This window comes from Lygodium microphyllum, chromosome 13 (assembly GCF_053477565.2).
Source record: "Lygodium microphyllum isolate KBCC chromosome 13, Lygodium_microphyllum_v1.1.10, whole genome shotgun sequence".
Taxonomy (NCBI): Eukaryota; Viridiplantae; Streptophyta; class Polypodiopsida; order Schizaeales; family Lygodiaceae; genus Lygodium; species Lygodium microphyllum.
In genome coordinates this window covers 150,951,782-150,968,914 of record NC_141147.1, presented here as the reverse complement: position 1 = coordinate 150,968,914, position 17,133 = coordinate 150,951,782, and the positions used below count along the sequence as shown (strand labels likewise).

General features: G+C 41.0%; 1 protein-coding gene across 3 annotated transcripts in view; it reads right to left on the bottom strand.

Annotated features, from left to right (window-relative positions):
- LOC148027351 (uncharacterized) overlaps positions 1 to 16,548 on the bottom strand; it is a 143,924-nt gene extending 127,376 nt beyond the window's left edge. For all 3 annotated transcript variants that reach the window (XM_087691915.1, XM_087691914.1, XM_087691916.1), the window contains exons 1-4: positions 16,230 to 16,548; positions 8,012 to 8,183; positions 6,776 to 6,844; positions 6,358 to 6,425 (exon numbers count right to left, since the gene is read on the bottom strand). In XM_087691915.1, the coding sequence (XP_087548041.1) occupies positions 6,358 to 6,425; positions 6,776 to 6,844; positions 8,012 to 8,183; positions 16,230 to 16,465 (545 nt within the window). In that variant the 5' untranslated portion in view covers positions 16,466 to 16,548. The remainder of the gene's footprint in view (positions 1 to 6,357; positions 6,426 to 6,775; positions 6,845 to 8,011; positions 8,184 to 16,229) is intronic.
- Between the last annotated feature and the right edge of the window lie 585 nt (positions 16,549 to 17,133).

Genomic DNA, 17,133 nt, shown 5'->3' with positions numbered 1-17,133 from the left:
AGAGATGAGCAGGAGTCTCATCAGATGTGTTACAAAAGTCACATGTACGAGGGGAGATCTTCCAACATCAATGCATATCCCCTATGGGGACTCTAAAAACCCCCAATAAGAAGCCTCTAGATAAAACATTCCCCTAGGAGGCAAGTTTAGAGCTCCACATTGAAGCAACAAATCATACCACTTAGCTTTACTATCACCAAAAGACTACTTTATTCGCTTTCTCATTCACCCATCTATCATGGGGACATGAAAGTTTTGAGATGTTTCAATCTTGCTAGTAACATTTAATTCAATTAATAATCAAATGTGTAAGGTTGCAAGGGACATGTGATGCACGTAGGTGGTGGTTATTTCATGGTAACAAACCAAGGACCCCGAGAATACAATGGGTGTCAAAGGCAAAAGTTGTGACAAGTTATGCTAGCTGGGCTTTGGTTGTTAGTTGGTGTAAATTTTCACCATAGGACAGTTAATTGACCATTAAGTGGCAGTAGTGACACTAGGGACTAGGCATTAATTAATTAATTAATCCCAGTCAAAGGGTCAATTGAGGTTGGGAACCACTCCAAGTTGCAAATGGCTTGCCCAATTTAATTATGGATGGGCACATTTAATTTTGGGTAGGATCGGAAGGGCCAAAATTAATTTTCTAATTTAATTAACTTGGAAAATTAATTTAATGGCTGGAAATTGCTAGAAAATGGTATTAGAAGGGCACCACTTGGCACTAATACCCCTACAAGTGAAAAAAACGTTTTTGGGGCTGATGAAGAGCCATTCAGTGCATTCAATCTATGGGAGAGAGAGAGAGGAGCAACCGTTATGCTAGTTTTCAGTCATTAGAGGACATTTTGGGGCAAAAACAGCATGAGAAGACCGAGCAACAGGCGACTGCAGATTTGAAGCTCCCAAGTGCAAGCGACAGCAGCCAAGGGCCGGCTATAGCAACATGTTGAGCTAAAAATGCATTAGCTTTACTAAAACAGCCCCAAAAAATGCTTAATTAATGAAGAAACCTTGTTTATTTAAAAGAAATGCGTTCCTAGAAAGTGTCTGTGTCTCATAGGTACAAACCCACTTGGGAGGGCCAATCATCTGTTACCACACAATTGTATGACACTACAGATGACCTGCAATCCACAATGTGCCAAAGAAGAAATAGAGAGCAAATTGTTCTTTATACCTGGCACAAACAAAGCATCCTATAGGCAGAGAATAAAGCCATCAATGGTTGTGAGCACAATCTCCCCAATACCACTAACAGGGTATGATACATTGTTGGCACACTATACAGACTTGCCAACTGGAGTTGCACCAACAGAAGCAAATAAATCTCTACGAGATGTGATGTGCCTAGAAGCACCACTGTCAAAAAATCAAGTGCATGCATCCTCAATAGAGCTAAATGCTCTCTCAGCCCAAGAAGAGTCATAGCTGCATGGGTAAAAGCAATAGTTCCTGTCTGCAACAGGACGCTGACTCAATAGCAATGGAAGGAGCATCAAAAACAGACATTCGTGACTCCTTTTTCTTCTCCTTAGCGATGCGCTTTCTACACTCAGTGATGTAATAGCCTGGCTTCTGGCATTTTCCCTTCTTGACTTGCGTGCCCCCTTGTTTTTTATTACCCTATGAAGTACTTGAAGTCCCAAAGCTCTGCGGAGCATTCTTTACTTGGCTGCTTTTGCCCTTCTATCTTGCTATAAAAGCTTGCTCAAAGGCTATGACATCCACACCACTATTTCTTCTTGTTTGCTACTCCTCTAGAAGCAAACTAACTAATTGAAGACAAGTAATCGAATGTGGGGCAATCCTCATGGTGAGGTTTAGGGCTATATGAAAAGCCAAGTACAAAGGAGATAATGAGTTCAATGTAGTAGATATCAGTCGTGCATCTAAGTAGTACTCATCAACATTCATAAGTTGCTCACGCAAGTCCTGAATTTTGTTCAAGTGATCCTACATAGAATCACCCTCATCCATCTTCAATATCTCAAGCTCTTTCTTTAAGAAAGAGATGCAGGTCTCATTCTTACCAGCAAACATCTGCTCCAAAGTTAGCCAAGCTTCTCGTAAAGAAGTTGCAGACCGAATGTGAGAGATGATGGACCGTTGAACTACCAATGCAATCAGCGACAAAGCCTATGCATCTCATGTATCCCATGCTTTTTAAGTTGCTGATCTTTGAGGAAGTGGCTGAAGTGGAGCAGGCTGAACAAGCTGAGGTGCCCGTTGTCCACGTCCTCCTGGAGGAGGAGTAGGAGGAGCTGACATAGTCCCAAAGATTTTTCGCAACCAGCACATTCTTCATCATGAAGGACCAAAGTGAGTAGTTGTTACCATCCAATCTATCCCCCTTGGATACATAGGTAAATACATCCCCTCCCTGATTTGCCATGATAATCAATGCCAAAAGAAGCAAAAGAGCAATGTCCAAGCTAGACCAACTTGGAAATCTCAAAATTTCCACAAATTACAGCAAATAGCTTGCTGCAATTAGTACACTGAGGTACACTGTCAAAACTGTCTGTAATACACGTAGTCCAAGGTGCATTCAATGCTCAGCAACACTGTATGAGCAAAAGCGCCAAAATTTCTTACCCCAAAATTGTCAAAAACAGTCTATTTCAGATTGAGACTGTATACCTTTGCCAATGTCTTCACAAAGCCCAAAAGCTCCAAAATTTCACAAAATCCCTGTGTGAAATGTATCCCAGACACTTGCAAATGCAAAGATGTGCTGCCCAAGCACAATGCTTTCCTGCGAATAAGATTTGAAATAAAAAATTGACTATAAAATGTCTTTTTACCTTGAACTTGACAATAGAGAGCTGTCACAGCTGTTGGTGGCAGGCGTGTTGGCTGCTACGTCATCAGTGGGCACAAATGGAGGCTTCCAAGTCGCAGGGGGCGCTGTGGACACGGCAGACCAAGGCGTGGTGTATTGGCGCTGGGGTAGCATAGCGCCACAGGGACGCTGGAAGACAAGCAAGCGGGTGCAGATGGCTAGAGCGACGTAGCAAACCAGCAAAAGGGCGTAGGACAGTCATGCGGGCTCCCAAGCGGACAGGCGGCACAGGACAACGCTGCACAAGACCACTGCACGTACGGGCAAGCTGGCGGGCGGCCTCCCTGGCTGACTAGCGGCGCAAGCAATTTGGGGGGGCGCATGCAGTCCAGGCGGGCGGAGTGGGTAGGATTACTGGCGCTAGCTGGGAGACTCCAGAAAGAGCACCACAGGGCGGCACTTTGCAGGTACTAAGAGCAGAGTAGGTCGAGCTATAGACCTCTAGAGCTCACGAGCACTCCTAAAGGCTAAACAAAGTTGAACTAAGCTAAACTAAGCTCTAATACTAAATATGAGAGATTGAGAGGATCGAAGCTCAATTAAGAGTGCAGTAGACAGTGTGGAGAGTAAAGCACGACACCCAATGCAATAGACTGAAAGAGTGTGATTTCTCTCTCTGTAGCATTCTTTCACCTTCTCCAGACCATTTCCAGGTTATCTCAACATTTCTCAACCATTTGGAAAATATCACAATCAAATTTGGACAGCAAGAGAATTTCTACTATCAACCCTAAATCTCTCCAAAAATTAGGGCTTAGCAGCCACATTGGGACCTATGCCATCAATCAAGGGCATTGTACACTAAAACCAACACCTGCAATTCAAGGAAATGTCAAGGATTTCAAAAGCCAACTCATCCATTGTATATTGGGGCAGCATTTGGCCAATCATGGGTCCAATTTGTACAAGTCTTGGGTGAAATTCAAGGAACAAATTGCCCAGAAGACTTGCTTATCACTTTGGACAGCCACGGCTTTTGGATCAACAGAGGAGATTGTATAATCTCAGTTGTACTCCATCCAATTGCAATATAAACTAAACAAATTCCGCAAGGGGTGTCAATTTTGGGGCCAACAGGGTGTCTACTATCCAAGATTGCTAAGGTAAAGTGTGCATTTCAGTTTATGCTCATTTATTGATTGTTGTAATTAAGTGCTTAATCAGGTATTACCACCCTATCCAAGAAGGAAGTTGGCTTTCCATCTCTTATGCTCAACCATCTCATGATAACCCTCATTCGCTGATAGCTCCAAAAAATTATCCACACAAAAGCCTAGTCCAAGCGCATGGATGAAGGCTGAAATGCAAGCAAAAAGGAACGTTGCTAAATCCATTCTTGCAAGCTAGTCCAAATCAGCCTATAATTGTGAGGAACCCAAAAGTATTGACAGACACACCAAAAAGAATAAGCCCAATACAAAGAATGGCAACAGTCCTTAAACCCAATTGTGCCATCCTATTAAAGTTACGATGTTCCGTGTGCAACTTGGATGTGACTAGGACCTCAGCATGCATTGAGTTAGCCTCCTTTCTAGAGTCAAGGGAGACACCAAGTAGTTGAGTGAAGGATCACCTGCCAGGGAGCAATCAAGTGGGAAAGACTCGATGTTTTTTCCATAGCATAAAGAATTGGCTGCACCAATTCTTGCAATGACTTCTGTGTCCAAGGAAACAAGGAAAGAAATAGGAGATCATACCTATTATCACTACCAGTGCAACTTTGAGGCGCACAGGTAGAGACCAGCCTTAAGATTTCTAATACATAGACTTGTCATGAATGCATGAAGACATCCAATCAAGGAATGTCCAAGGGTCCACATCCCCAATGGAATATCCACCATGTCTAGTGATCTCTCCTCAAGAAACAATCCCAATCCAAAGCATGGAGGTGTATCTCTGTACAACTTATGAAAATGGACTTCTCTGCATTGATGTTGAGGCTAGAGGCCATACCAAACACTTTTGAATGGCCATTGCTCTATCTAGATTAGATCCGTGTCTCCATGCTAATGAAAGAAATGACGTCTTCATTATGGCAATGTTCTCAAGGCAAGGTTTAGAGTGCAAATGATTGAGTAATAGGAGATGAAGATGAGAATACATGAATGATGGGTTGAAACCAAACTATCTGGTTCCCTATAAATCAAGGAGGATCAGCCAATACAAAGCGGTTCTAGTAATCCACAGCAGTCACATATTTGAGACATGACACATGATCACACCATCAGCTTAATGAAGCAGGCCAAACATGGTGTGGACACATTGGAGGAAACAAAGTAGTAGTGCCCATTATGTGCACATTAAGGACATTAAGATCTAGGGAGCTCAACACATATAGAAGGCAAACAAGATGTTACACTACCACTAGATACTCTCATGACTTCTAAGCTCACACACATGGCTTACCTATAATTACCACCTTAGAGAGGAAATATTTGATGGATATCTTCCACCAAACACTCCCTAAAAACTTTATTGGCAACATCAAAACCTAGCTTGCTAGGTATCCTCTGGGTTCTTTTAGTTGTGATTCTAACTAGGATCTCTATGTTCAAAGTCTACATTGTGAAGCTAAAAAATCTTGGTTATCTAACTTTGAGGTCTCTTGCATGTAGAAGGAAAGTATAAAATAAACATTGTGTGGCTTGAGCCAGCCACCAAGAAGCCCCAAGGTTTCTTGGCTTACACACCCCAAATTGGTAGGCATTCGTTGATGCACGCTAACATGGATTGGACACCCTAACATAGCAAACACTAGATAAAGAAAAGCATTATGGATGCTTTCCACCAGACCTTCTAGTGATGCCTTTGGGACAGCTAGTGGCTAAGGAGAATGTCCTACTTTATTTGGCTTCTAGCACATGGAGGCCTAGCAATCAGGAGTTGGCTTGGATGGATGCAACAGGATGGAGTCCACAAGCCCATAATACCACTTGGAGACTATGCGAGTAGACCAATTGGTATGGAGAGGTGTTTGCCGACCACTCCATCAAATTGCATCTAGCCTCTGATGCATCTCTTGGGGGACCTTCTATTCGCAGCCATTAGCCATGGCCACCATCTTTTGTATGAGATAGAGATGCATGATACAATCTTCATCATTGAGGCAAGCTCTTGTGCCTGGGAGATCATTGGGAGCCTTACAAGGTGGCACTGTTCACATCTAGAAGACACACTGCCAATTGCTTTTCGAAGGTGAGATCTTCTTGATATATGCAACCCTAACAAAGGTACAAACTCGTTATGTGGCCAATGGGATCAGCTACAAGGTGATGCTCGACACTGCCAGGCCCCAAGTGGCCATACACTCCACACACCCCACCCCCATGGCTTCTATCCCCCATCTCCCCCAGACTGCCCTGAAAGGCTTGTATATATGCTTGTTTTCTGATTTTCAGATAGCTCTCTGATTTTCTAGCTAGATATTGAGCATATGTACTTCTTTGTAAAATGCTTTTGAGTAATATAATTAGCTACACCTTTTTTTTAAACTTAATAAATAGAACAACCTTGTTGCACCTTGTTTTGATCCAGTCAAACGAGCTACATTATTCTCTCCCCCTAAAATATTGGCGACCTACAAAAAAAATTCCATTAGTAATACAACTAGCCATTCAAACTTCCGAGAAAATTATAGCAAAGGGATCAACATGAATTTGCAAGAGATAACTAAGTTGGAACCTTTTTGACAACTTAGAGCTATTGTGGTTCTTGCATCTAATCCAACGAGGTCAACTAATGATTGGCTTAATTTGCATGGTGATTTAGAATCATTTTTAGGGTGTGAAGCAGTTAGAAGAATGAGCAAAACTACCCAACAACGTAAGCTATGTTAGGACAAGTTACTTCTAAAACTACACACAATTCACCACTAAGAAATTCAATAAACAATAACATATCTTCAACTCGCTCAATATAGAAAAGTACCTCATTTGCTTCACTCACTGCACGAGCATCCGAGTACAATATTGCCTGCCTTTGGAAATCTAGTCCAACCTAACCAACAATAAGATTCATTTATTGCAAAGATAACAATCGAAAGGGCAAGCCCAAGATTATTTTCTAAAAGATTTTTAAGACACGTGATCAACCTTACACAAATCATTCATTCTCAGCTCCACAAGGGTTGCAATGACTCAATACTATAGGGCACACTTACATCCTCTAAGGTATTTCCAACAAACAAACAACAGTCTCACAAGTTTCCAACAAAGAGAACAATGGTCTTGGGTGTTTCCAAGGAACGAGAAATGACAACTGTTCTCTGAAAAATATATACCTAGAATATACGCATTTTAACCTTACCCATATTGGGCATGGAATTCTCAACACCATGGACATGAGGGATTGTCCCTCTAGGAGAGTTGCAAGACCCAGAATTATATGGCACACTAATATCATCTAAGGTGTTTGAAACAAGCAAGCAATGGACTAAGGTGTTTCCAAAAACACATTCTTTGAAAATCTACAAGAAAGGAAAATGCCCAAGACAATGGCTGTACCAAAACAGGGCCAATCAGCAAAAAAGGTGCGCCACCTGCCTGAAAATGGGCTGACCAGCCAAATACCCTAAAAACAGAAAGGGGAACTGCTGCCCGAAAGAATGACCAACCAGCAAAAGAGATAAGCAAAAAAGGGCAAAGCTGCCACAAAAAGTAAAAGTGGGGCTCTCAGAGACAGACATGATGGGGATCAAAAAGATGACAGACATGCCCAGTGCCAAAGCTCCAAATGTCCTCATCTAACTTGGTCTAAGGCTCACACCAGAAGATGGACACAAAAAGAGATAAGGGACAACATGACTGTTAACAGAGGGTTGAAGGAAAGGGGCTGAATATAGCAGGAAAAGGGAGGAGGGGCAGCAGATCATAACAGCTTAGCAGGTCACTACCAGTTCAGCAATCTAGTCCATTACTCCTAATGTTATTTTCTCAGCCATTGGTCAGAGTTTTCCCCACATCCATCATACTTATTTTATGCATGTAAGCTTACATTGTGCATTTGTACTCTCAAACTTTCTGATAATTTTTGCACGGTATCAAAATTAGGTTAGGAACCCTGCAATGATTCCCCATAATTCCTGTCCTTTGTATCACTAGCAATGAATTCCAAGCCAAGTGACCAAAGATATTCTAGGAGAAATCAAGCCACCAATTCACTAACCTGTGGCACAATTATTACATCTTGCATTTGCCCAGTTATTGCAAGTGCTTGAATTGAGGAGGAATTGATTCCACACTCCTTCAACATAGAATTGTGTATGCACTTCTTGATGGCATCTTTTGTTGCAATCCACCAACTACAAGGATCCTGCTCAGCGCTAGCTTGCATACCCCTATCAAGTCACAAAGAAATTTTAGAAGGTCTAAGATAAGAGTTTCAAAGTGTAAACACAAGCGAAATTCATGTTGATGACAATATTAAGGCATTAATGCTCAAGCCACCATCCAAGAAAGGCACAAAAAAACTAATTAAAAATATAGGAGTTCTAAATATTACATCAGAATTTCAAGACTGCATTTTACATTTTACTTCAGAGGCTAAAAAAGCCACATATATAACAATGGGCTTCTTTTTGGAGCCTAATGACCTCAATTGTCAAGTTTGGAAACTCACATGAGTATTGGCATGGCCACAATAACCTCGGTAAGACCCAGGCTGGACCATGTCAGTCAATTGGACCTACTTACCACCTTCAACATAATTAGCCCCATTGTTATCTCAATCCCCAAGTTTGTTCTCCTTGCCTAAGTTGTGATTGGTCTATCATGGATTCTCAAAAGAGAATACATTATTTATAAAAGAAGAGAAGATACGTGCAAACTAGAAAAACAAGATTGAGGCTCAATGGTGGGCAGCCTGTCTATGTATAGCTGGATGGGTCCTCCTGGTTTGGCTTATGGGACATAGACACTCTCTAGGAAAACATTTTTTTAATGAAAGTTTGGTAAATTTGGTTAATTAAGCTTGTTTTGGGGCTATTCAATGGTTTGGCTTATGGGACATAGGCACTCTCTAGGAACGCATTTTTTTAATGAAAGTTTGGTAAATTTGGTTAATTAAGCTTGTTTTGGGGCTATTCAATGTAGCTAATCAGCATATAATACATTTATAGCTCAATATTCCCCACAATTCGATGATGCATCTTCAACTATGCATTCTAGGAGGGGCCAAATTTGTAAAAGTCGACTTTTAATTCATGGTGACCCAAGATGAAGTTGTTAAACTACTAAGACATTAGTCTAGGTTAATTTTATCATAGCTAGCTCTCATATAGCCCCAATCCACAACTCTAGACAATTAATTCAAAAGACAATCTTCTAGAAGATTTATAGAAAACTGGCCCAAAATGTCCTATAAAAAGAGATCACGGGCAGGCCATTCTTTCATCCTACATTATCCCAATTATTATCACCTTTTTCACCAAAGGCACCAAAATCTTCTCTCTACTTTCAGCCATCATCATTATTCCCATAGCCCCACATTTTTCTCCTCATCATCCCACAACATCGCTAAGAGATTGGGCGATTGTTGCTACTACTAGAAGTCAATTCCTACTGCTCCATCCCACCCCTATTACTCTAAACACAAGACTGGAACTGCTCCAAAGACATTCTACTGCTCTGTTTTGCTGGTCTACACCCTCATGTTGAGCCGCTTATATTCTGGTTTGCAATCATAATTATGGTGCATTAAGCACACATTTATTCTTCTTAAGACAGCCCCAAAAAACAAATGTGCTAAATTACCAAAAATAGATGGCTTATTTTTTATAGTAAGAAAAATGCACCCCCAATCCTCTACAAATAGGAGTCTTGTGTTTATGCATCTTCAATCCCTCATTCCAAACAGCCATCATTCAGCCTTCTCATCACCCACTACACCCCGAAGGCAAAGCAACATGGGACGACCATTTTCTAGGTTCTCCCATCCCGTCTCCATACTATCCCAATCTCATCCCCATGTTACAGCCCCCTCTCATGGTGACAAGGGATAGCAATTCATGTCCCCATCCCTATTTCTGTCCTGTCCCCAAAACCCATTTCATGTCAGTTTTCCCAAAGGATACCTCAATTTGTAGAGGTTCTCGAGAACTGCTCCTATTGTCCAAAGCCACTACACAGGTGGGCAACCTGATTTCCAGCATCCTACAACTGCATTTTCAGTCTACTACTGCCACCCTACTAGTTTGGGACTCTATTGAGACTGCTGCACACATCTGCTGCTGCGGGCAACCTGTTGTGACACCCTCTACTACTGCATTTACAGCTGTCCCCAACTGGCTGGTATTTGCCACACCTCCAACACTTATTGCCTGCATGAGAAATACCTGCGACACCATTCATCAAACTTGACGAAGTTGTAGAGTTAAACCCGTTGAAACAAGACTTGTCAATGGATGCATGCTTGGCTAATGAGAACAAAGAACTATGAGGTGTCGGAAAAGAGGGGTATGGAGGATAGAAGGGTGGGATGGATAAGCAGAACTAGGATGAGGGTTTCCAGAAGGTGCCAATGGAGGAGGCATTTAGACCCGATAATCCTAAGCAATTGTCGACTAGGGCAATAGAACATAACCTAAAGGTCCACTAGGTATGGACATGTTGGCAAACTATGGTACCAATTGATCCACACTTGGGGATGCTTGGGAGGATATACGATGCAAGGAAAATACCGAGTATGTGAGATGGAGATTGAGCCTCCCCATACGTGCATTTGCACCACCTAGATGTGAGAATATAGAGATCCTAAAAGCTATGCCTTTGTTTGAAGAGCCCCCCAATGTGATGTGAGATGTCACAGTGGGTGTAAAAAGGGAAAGTGAATGGGTGTGAATGGTGATGCAGTGAAAAAAATGGATGGGAAGGGTGGGTTTTGACATTGAGGTGTGGATAAAGTAGATATGAATGCATTAAATTGATTTTCTGATTTTAATGGTTGGAATTGAAATGTGGAAGAAGATGGAAATGAAGAATAAGATCATATACCAAATTCAAAATGACCTAGGGAAACAAAACTTGAAGGAAAATATAAAGAAGGAAAACTTACAGAAGGGTTCATTGATTTTTTCTTACACACCTCTTCTTGTGTTTACATAAAGATAAAGGTCCTCTTTAGGACTTAGACTATTATGAATAGATTTCCTTCTTCTTCTTGATTTTCACCAAAATCTTGCAAAGAAGTAGAAACAATCGGAGCTAATACATAAGAGTAGATGAAGGAGAAGAGAAGGTAGGCTTATACTCTGTGTTGGTTTCTCCAATAGCATGGCCAATCCTAGAGGATATCCCAATGCCGCAAGAAGCTATTGCTAGGTCAAAGTCACACTTACTAGGCAATAGTCATGGGAATTTCAAAGATACAGGCTAGAGTATGTATGTGCATTGGGGATGCATTAGGGAGTAGTGAACCTAGTTGGTAGAGGGTTGGAGTATTGTGATTCCAAGGGGAGCCATGTGGGTCTCTATAAGAGTGGAGGAGGCACTTATTGGTCTATTGTTCATTTATGCCCTACATGGCCAGCGAGATGAGAGTTTTGGATTAACCTGAGTCAATCTCTACCATAGGTAGATCACTAGATAGTAGAAGGGGCAACTTTAATATGGTGAAGGGTCTTGAGGACAATAGAGGTAGATGCACAAAAACTATTAGAGGAGGAGAGTAGAGTACCGAGGAGCAACTCTTATTTCAAATCAATGGTCGACACCCATGCTTGGTAGGTCCACAAGCTTGCTCTAGTACTCCAGCAAAGACGTGGCAATAGGAGCCAGGACTTTCTCTAGGATCAACCAATTATATATGGATGACTAGGCCATGACAGGGGCAGCCTAACAAGGCCTAACAAGCATCATACCTAACATGACCCTCTCAAACCACTCACCAATTCAGGTACATCCCTTTGAGAGAGTCAGAGGACCTCACTCTACTATCAAGATTCTAGAGCACTTGTTCTATGAGGACAATCTTAGATAGTCACTTACACATATTTGGAAATCTAGAGGCTTCATAGTTGGACAAGCAGCTATACTGACTTGGACAAGAGCCTATAGGAGATCAGTTCCTTCCTCAGGGAGGAGGCCACAATGAGGAGACAAGTCCTTCTAGAGAAAAAGAGATCCACCAAATCATCATTGGCTGCCCTACAGAGGGGAGAGAGTCAAGACGAGACGGCCAAGGTACAAATGAACAACTAAGAGGATGCACATTGTGAGAGCAAAGATTGATGCTATGAAGGAAGCTAGATCACAATATAGCTTTCACAAGAGAGCTTCCTTTTAGACTCAATTTGGTGACAAGGTTAACAAAGACTTCTTTTTCACCACAAGGCCAAAAGCTCTAGATAAGGCGTTCAAAGACTCCAGAGAGGAGATGCCTAATGGATGCTTTGCATAGGGCGCTTTGGTGGCAAAACACATAGCTATGCAATGCTATGCAGCTTTGCTTGGGTCCACTACTAGGCCCCCAAGCTATTAGAGGGATAGAGAGATAGTATGGTAGAGTACCAGGAGGGTGGTTACAAACAAGATGAGCAGATATCTAATGGCCCATTTTCCAAAGGAGAAGCTCGAGAAGGCACTTCCAGAATTGCCCTCAAGCAAATACCCAGACTCGATATGTCATTTTTGAGCTATTGGGATCTTATAAATTAAGGGCAATAGCCTTAGTCTATGCACAAGGGAATAATTTTCAGCACGCATCTGGGCAATCGACTATGAAGAAACCATCTACATATCCATGCTATTTCAGAGGTGGTTCAATGTTCCAAGCTAGGGATGGCAATGCATCAAGTGGTCCTGGAACGCAACTTATGTTGCTGGTTTACAGCCTAGTTTGCAGCAATTACAAGGTAATGTTTTTGATGGTGCACAACTAGGAATGCAACATGGCATGTATGGAAATATTGGCATACAGCTAGGGTTGCAATCGGGCTTGTATGGACATGCAAGAGGTAGGGTAGTATGGAATACAAAGTTCAAGGGACTGGTCCTAATAACCCAAACATGGGTGTGGCTGATACAAATGCAAGAGTGGTACCTCTTGTACCTTCATATTTGCAACCACTAGTTTATGAAAATCTAACACCTAAGGGAAAGGCTAAAGATTATAAGGTAAAAGGTAAAGTTTCTCATCATTATATGGTGAAGTTTAATAACTATGCACCTACGAAGTGGATGGAAGAGGGTGACTTAGCAAATTCACCTCACTTGTTGCAGCTTTACCTTGAGGCCTTTCAGTTGGAGCCAATCTTGGTTGTAGCTCCATCATGCTCAACAAAGCATAGATCAGGAGAATTGCCTGATGCTTAAGAGGGGAATGGCACTTTCACTCCTACTAGTCAAATATGCCCAAAAACCTATGGTCACTTGGTGTATTTTATGTATACTTGAAGTATTGCATGCTAACAATATATCTTCTTCGAGACCTACCATGATCTGTGTTCTAGACACTCTATATTATTATGCAATTGCATATGGATGATTACCATGGCACTAAGTATCATACTTTTTGGGCAACTATATTATGCACTAAATGCATGTTTATTTAACTTGAATGGAATGCTTCTATTCTCAAGATGTGTCACTAGTGTGGATCTAGGATGGCTATCACCATAAGTCTTGTGAAGCAGCACGGATCTCTAAGGATGGCTATGGGCATAAGTATAGTGAAGCAACCATGACTATGGTCATAAGTCTATTGAAACAACCATGGCTATGGGCAAAAGTCTTGTAAAGCAACCGTTATGGGTGACTAAGGTATCCAGTAGAGCATAGTGTTTGTGAAAACATTAGAGTGTGCCATGTGGATTTTTGTATGGTTTTCTCTTTTGTTCATCAAGAACAAGCAAGAGATGTGAGTCGTTGTAATGTGACATTTGTCAGATGAGGTTTCTTTGCTCATGGATCATTGCTATCCTTTTTGGAATGCACTTGAGGATATTGCTTTGTGTTGTCACACCAAATGCATGTTTACATAAAGTAGGCTTTGGAATGGCCACAGGGTAGAAAAATTTGCATTATGACATGAACTTGTTATGCAGTTGTTTATAGCTTGTCAAATCCTTTGTATTCATGATCTTGCAACCTTCATCATGGAACTGTGTTGAGGGCTTTCGCATATGTTGGTTGGCTGTTTTTTACACCAATCTATTGATTGTAGGTGTGAGCTTTGAGAATGATACACAACTGACATGGGAGTGGGTGAATCTCTCATTGTAGCAGCTTGGTGTGTTTGGATCTCTAGCAAGTAAAGCATATGCTATGTTGCACTTGACAACTGAATGGGATGGATTGTTTAAAATGTATCGTCATCTTTAGTGACAAAAATAGTTTGGTTTACAATAGCAAAACATCAATGTATTGATGCTACTAAGAAAGCAATCAAGACTTTCTTTGGCCAACTTTGAGACAAGAGATAGATACTTTTATAAGAAAAATTGCATCACCTAAATGAAGCTATTGGGTTTGTGACAACCTTCCATCTTAGTAGACAATGAGCTTTGAGACTTACTATGATCAATGTGGTAGACTACAACTCTGCTTGATTATTCACAAGTGCAATGAGCACCACTTTGATAGCCATGGATATGTACAATTGTGATTGATTGTTTACTAGTACAGTGACTACCATTTTGCACAGTTGTACATTGCCAATACATGGAGTATAATAGCAGTATGCTCGGTTACTTGCAAACATGTATGGACAACTATACATTGAGAATACATGCAATCACAATAGTATGCTTAGTTACTAAGAAACATGTATCGGTCATTTTAGTATGCTATCGGTTTGTACACACATGTAATTGGAGTTGATTGTTAGTATCTAACAAGGGGTTTTGTGTCAAAAGTGGATGTAGCAATGGAAGCATATACATATGCTAAAATAGATTGTTGAATACAAGATGCAAGAGAAAGGAAAGAGAGAACAAAAGAATATTGCAAAAAAAGAGAACTCATACAAATGCTCGAGAAATGGAATCCATATAACAAGACATGAGACAATACAGATCCAATGTGAGTCATTGGTTGTGAAGGCACCGGCAGTGGCTTCTCTCTCCACCAAAAAGAATCTCCAGGTGATGAATGCATTGACTAAGGAGGAGAAGGAGCATAGAATATATGGGCCATAAATATGCCCTAAATAACAATTGGTCGGCGAGCATTAAATGCGGGCCGACTAGCATCAAAATGTCCTAAAATGACATAAATAGTACACAATAAAAATGCTTAAAATATGTGCCCAACCCAATCACATACATAGACTTAACCATGAACTAATATATCTGCTAACAATATATCACCAAAATGACAAATAGACTTAATGATACAAGTAACATGAACTATGATTCTAGTACCCCTAACTTCTTGGCACAGTGACCATTGTACATGCAATAAAAGATTTAACACCGGTGAATATGGTGAATAAACATATAACCTATGTGAAACAAGGCCAAGGCAAAATGAACAAGGTGTAATGTGAAACTTTCGTTAAATTAAAAGGTTACACCTTGGAATTGAGTTACATTAAGAGTTTCGCCCAATGAAGAGCAACTTAATCAAAAACGATTAGAAGCAACTGGTTATTCATTTTGAAAACGTGATATTGCTATTTCAAGGCTCTCTTTCACTCTTTTTCTCTCATTTTTTGGAGCAGCCTAAGTTTAGAGAGCTGTATTAACAAAAGGAGATGCATGCATGCTAATTTTTCGCAATAAACAGTAAGAGAAGAGTGTTTTGCATCCATTCCAAGGCGTTGGACAACCGGGAATCAATCTCTTTCTTTTCCTATCTCTCCCTCGGGCTATACAAGCTTTGTTTCACAGCAAATCAGAATTAAGGTTTCCTGCCCACAATAGATCAATGGCTAGGGTTTGCAAAGATCCCATCTTCTCCAACCGTTGGCTACAATGTCTTGACACGTTTTCAAGTGTCCATGAAATGGTTTTAAACTAAATATTGCAAGGACTAGCTAGTGGGGAAGGCTCTCACCATATTGGATAATTTAATTTTCTATCATATCAGCAATTTCCTTCAAGAAAATATAATTTCTATTAATTACGCCTTTGAGAAAATCCCCCTGAGGTAAAATACAAAGTACAAGGAATTGTATAAAGAGTAGCTAAGTACATTGCGACTACAATGGTTGTATGAAGAACTAATATGGTGGGCCACTCACATGATAAAAATGTTCATGAATTTTGTATTGTGTCAACACTTTTTCCCAGAGAAATAAAATTTCTATTAGAAACACCTAGGAGAAAATCCCCTTGAGGTAAAATGCAAAGTACAAGGAACTCTATAAAGAGCAGCTAAGTACATCACCACTACAATGGTTGTGTGAACAACTAATCTGGTGGGCGTTTGAGGAAAGAAACGCTCACATGACAGGAGAGGGTGGAGGATGAGGGGAAAATGCCGAAAAGGCCACTGTGCCATGGGAGGAGATCAAGGCAGCTTTTGTACCGCTGGTGCCCACATCAATAGCCAGGACATACTCATCAGGGAGTGATCGGAGGGCACAACGCACTACTCTGCTCGGCACGCGACAAGGCCTCGTCGTGCAGGCGATCGACGTGAAACAGATACTCGGACATGAGCTTATTTCCACTCTCGCCATCAACTCGTTGCATGTGTTTAAGCTTGCTCGCTCGCTCGCTCGCTCTCTCTCTCTCTCTCTATCTCTATATAGTCGAAGATGTAAATGGGTAGTGGGGAGGAAATTCGCACGAGATGGGAAATATATATATATATATATATATCTCTCTCTCTCCCTAACGTCTTACATTTTGAAGATGTAAATATGGTGTGGGGGAGGAAATTCACACGAGATGAGAAATATCCCACTCAACCATTTTAAGTTTTTGAAGGTTTTTGTGGGGATCTCAACTCTTGTCTTACTACCAGCAAGGTTTAGAGGAGCTGATAAGGCATCTATGTACAGCCTGAGCAGCCATGTTTGATTCTATGTTTCCTAACAATCAACTATGGGTTTTGTGGCTCTACTAGCGCGAGATGTTCTAAGGGTACCAAACAAACTACCAAAGATAGTATCGCTTTTTTTTTTTTTTGAACTCCTTTCCTATCCTCTTGTATTTGTGTCAAGGTAGTCGCAACCTATCTTTATTTTTGCCTTCTAAAAAAGTTACTCACTGACTAATCCTCCACCAATCCTCCATGGGAAACCATTTCTCCCCACACTTTTTCATGGGGAGCAACTCTCGGGCAATGTTCTTAGAAAACTATCTTAGTGTTTTTCTAAAGGCATGAATATATTGAAGAAATAAA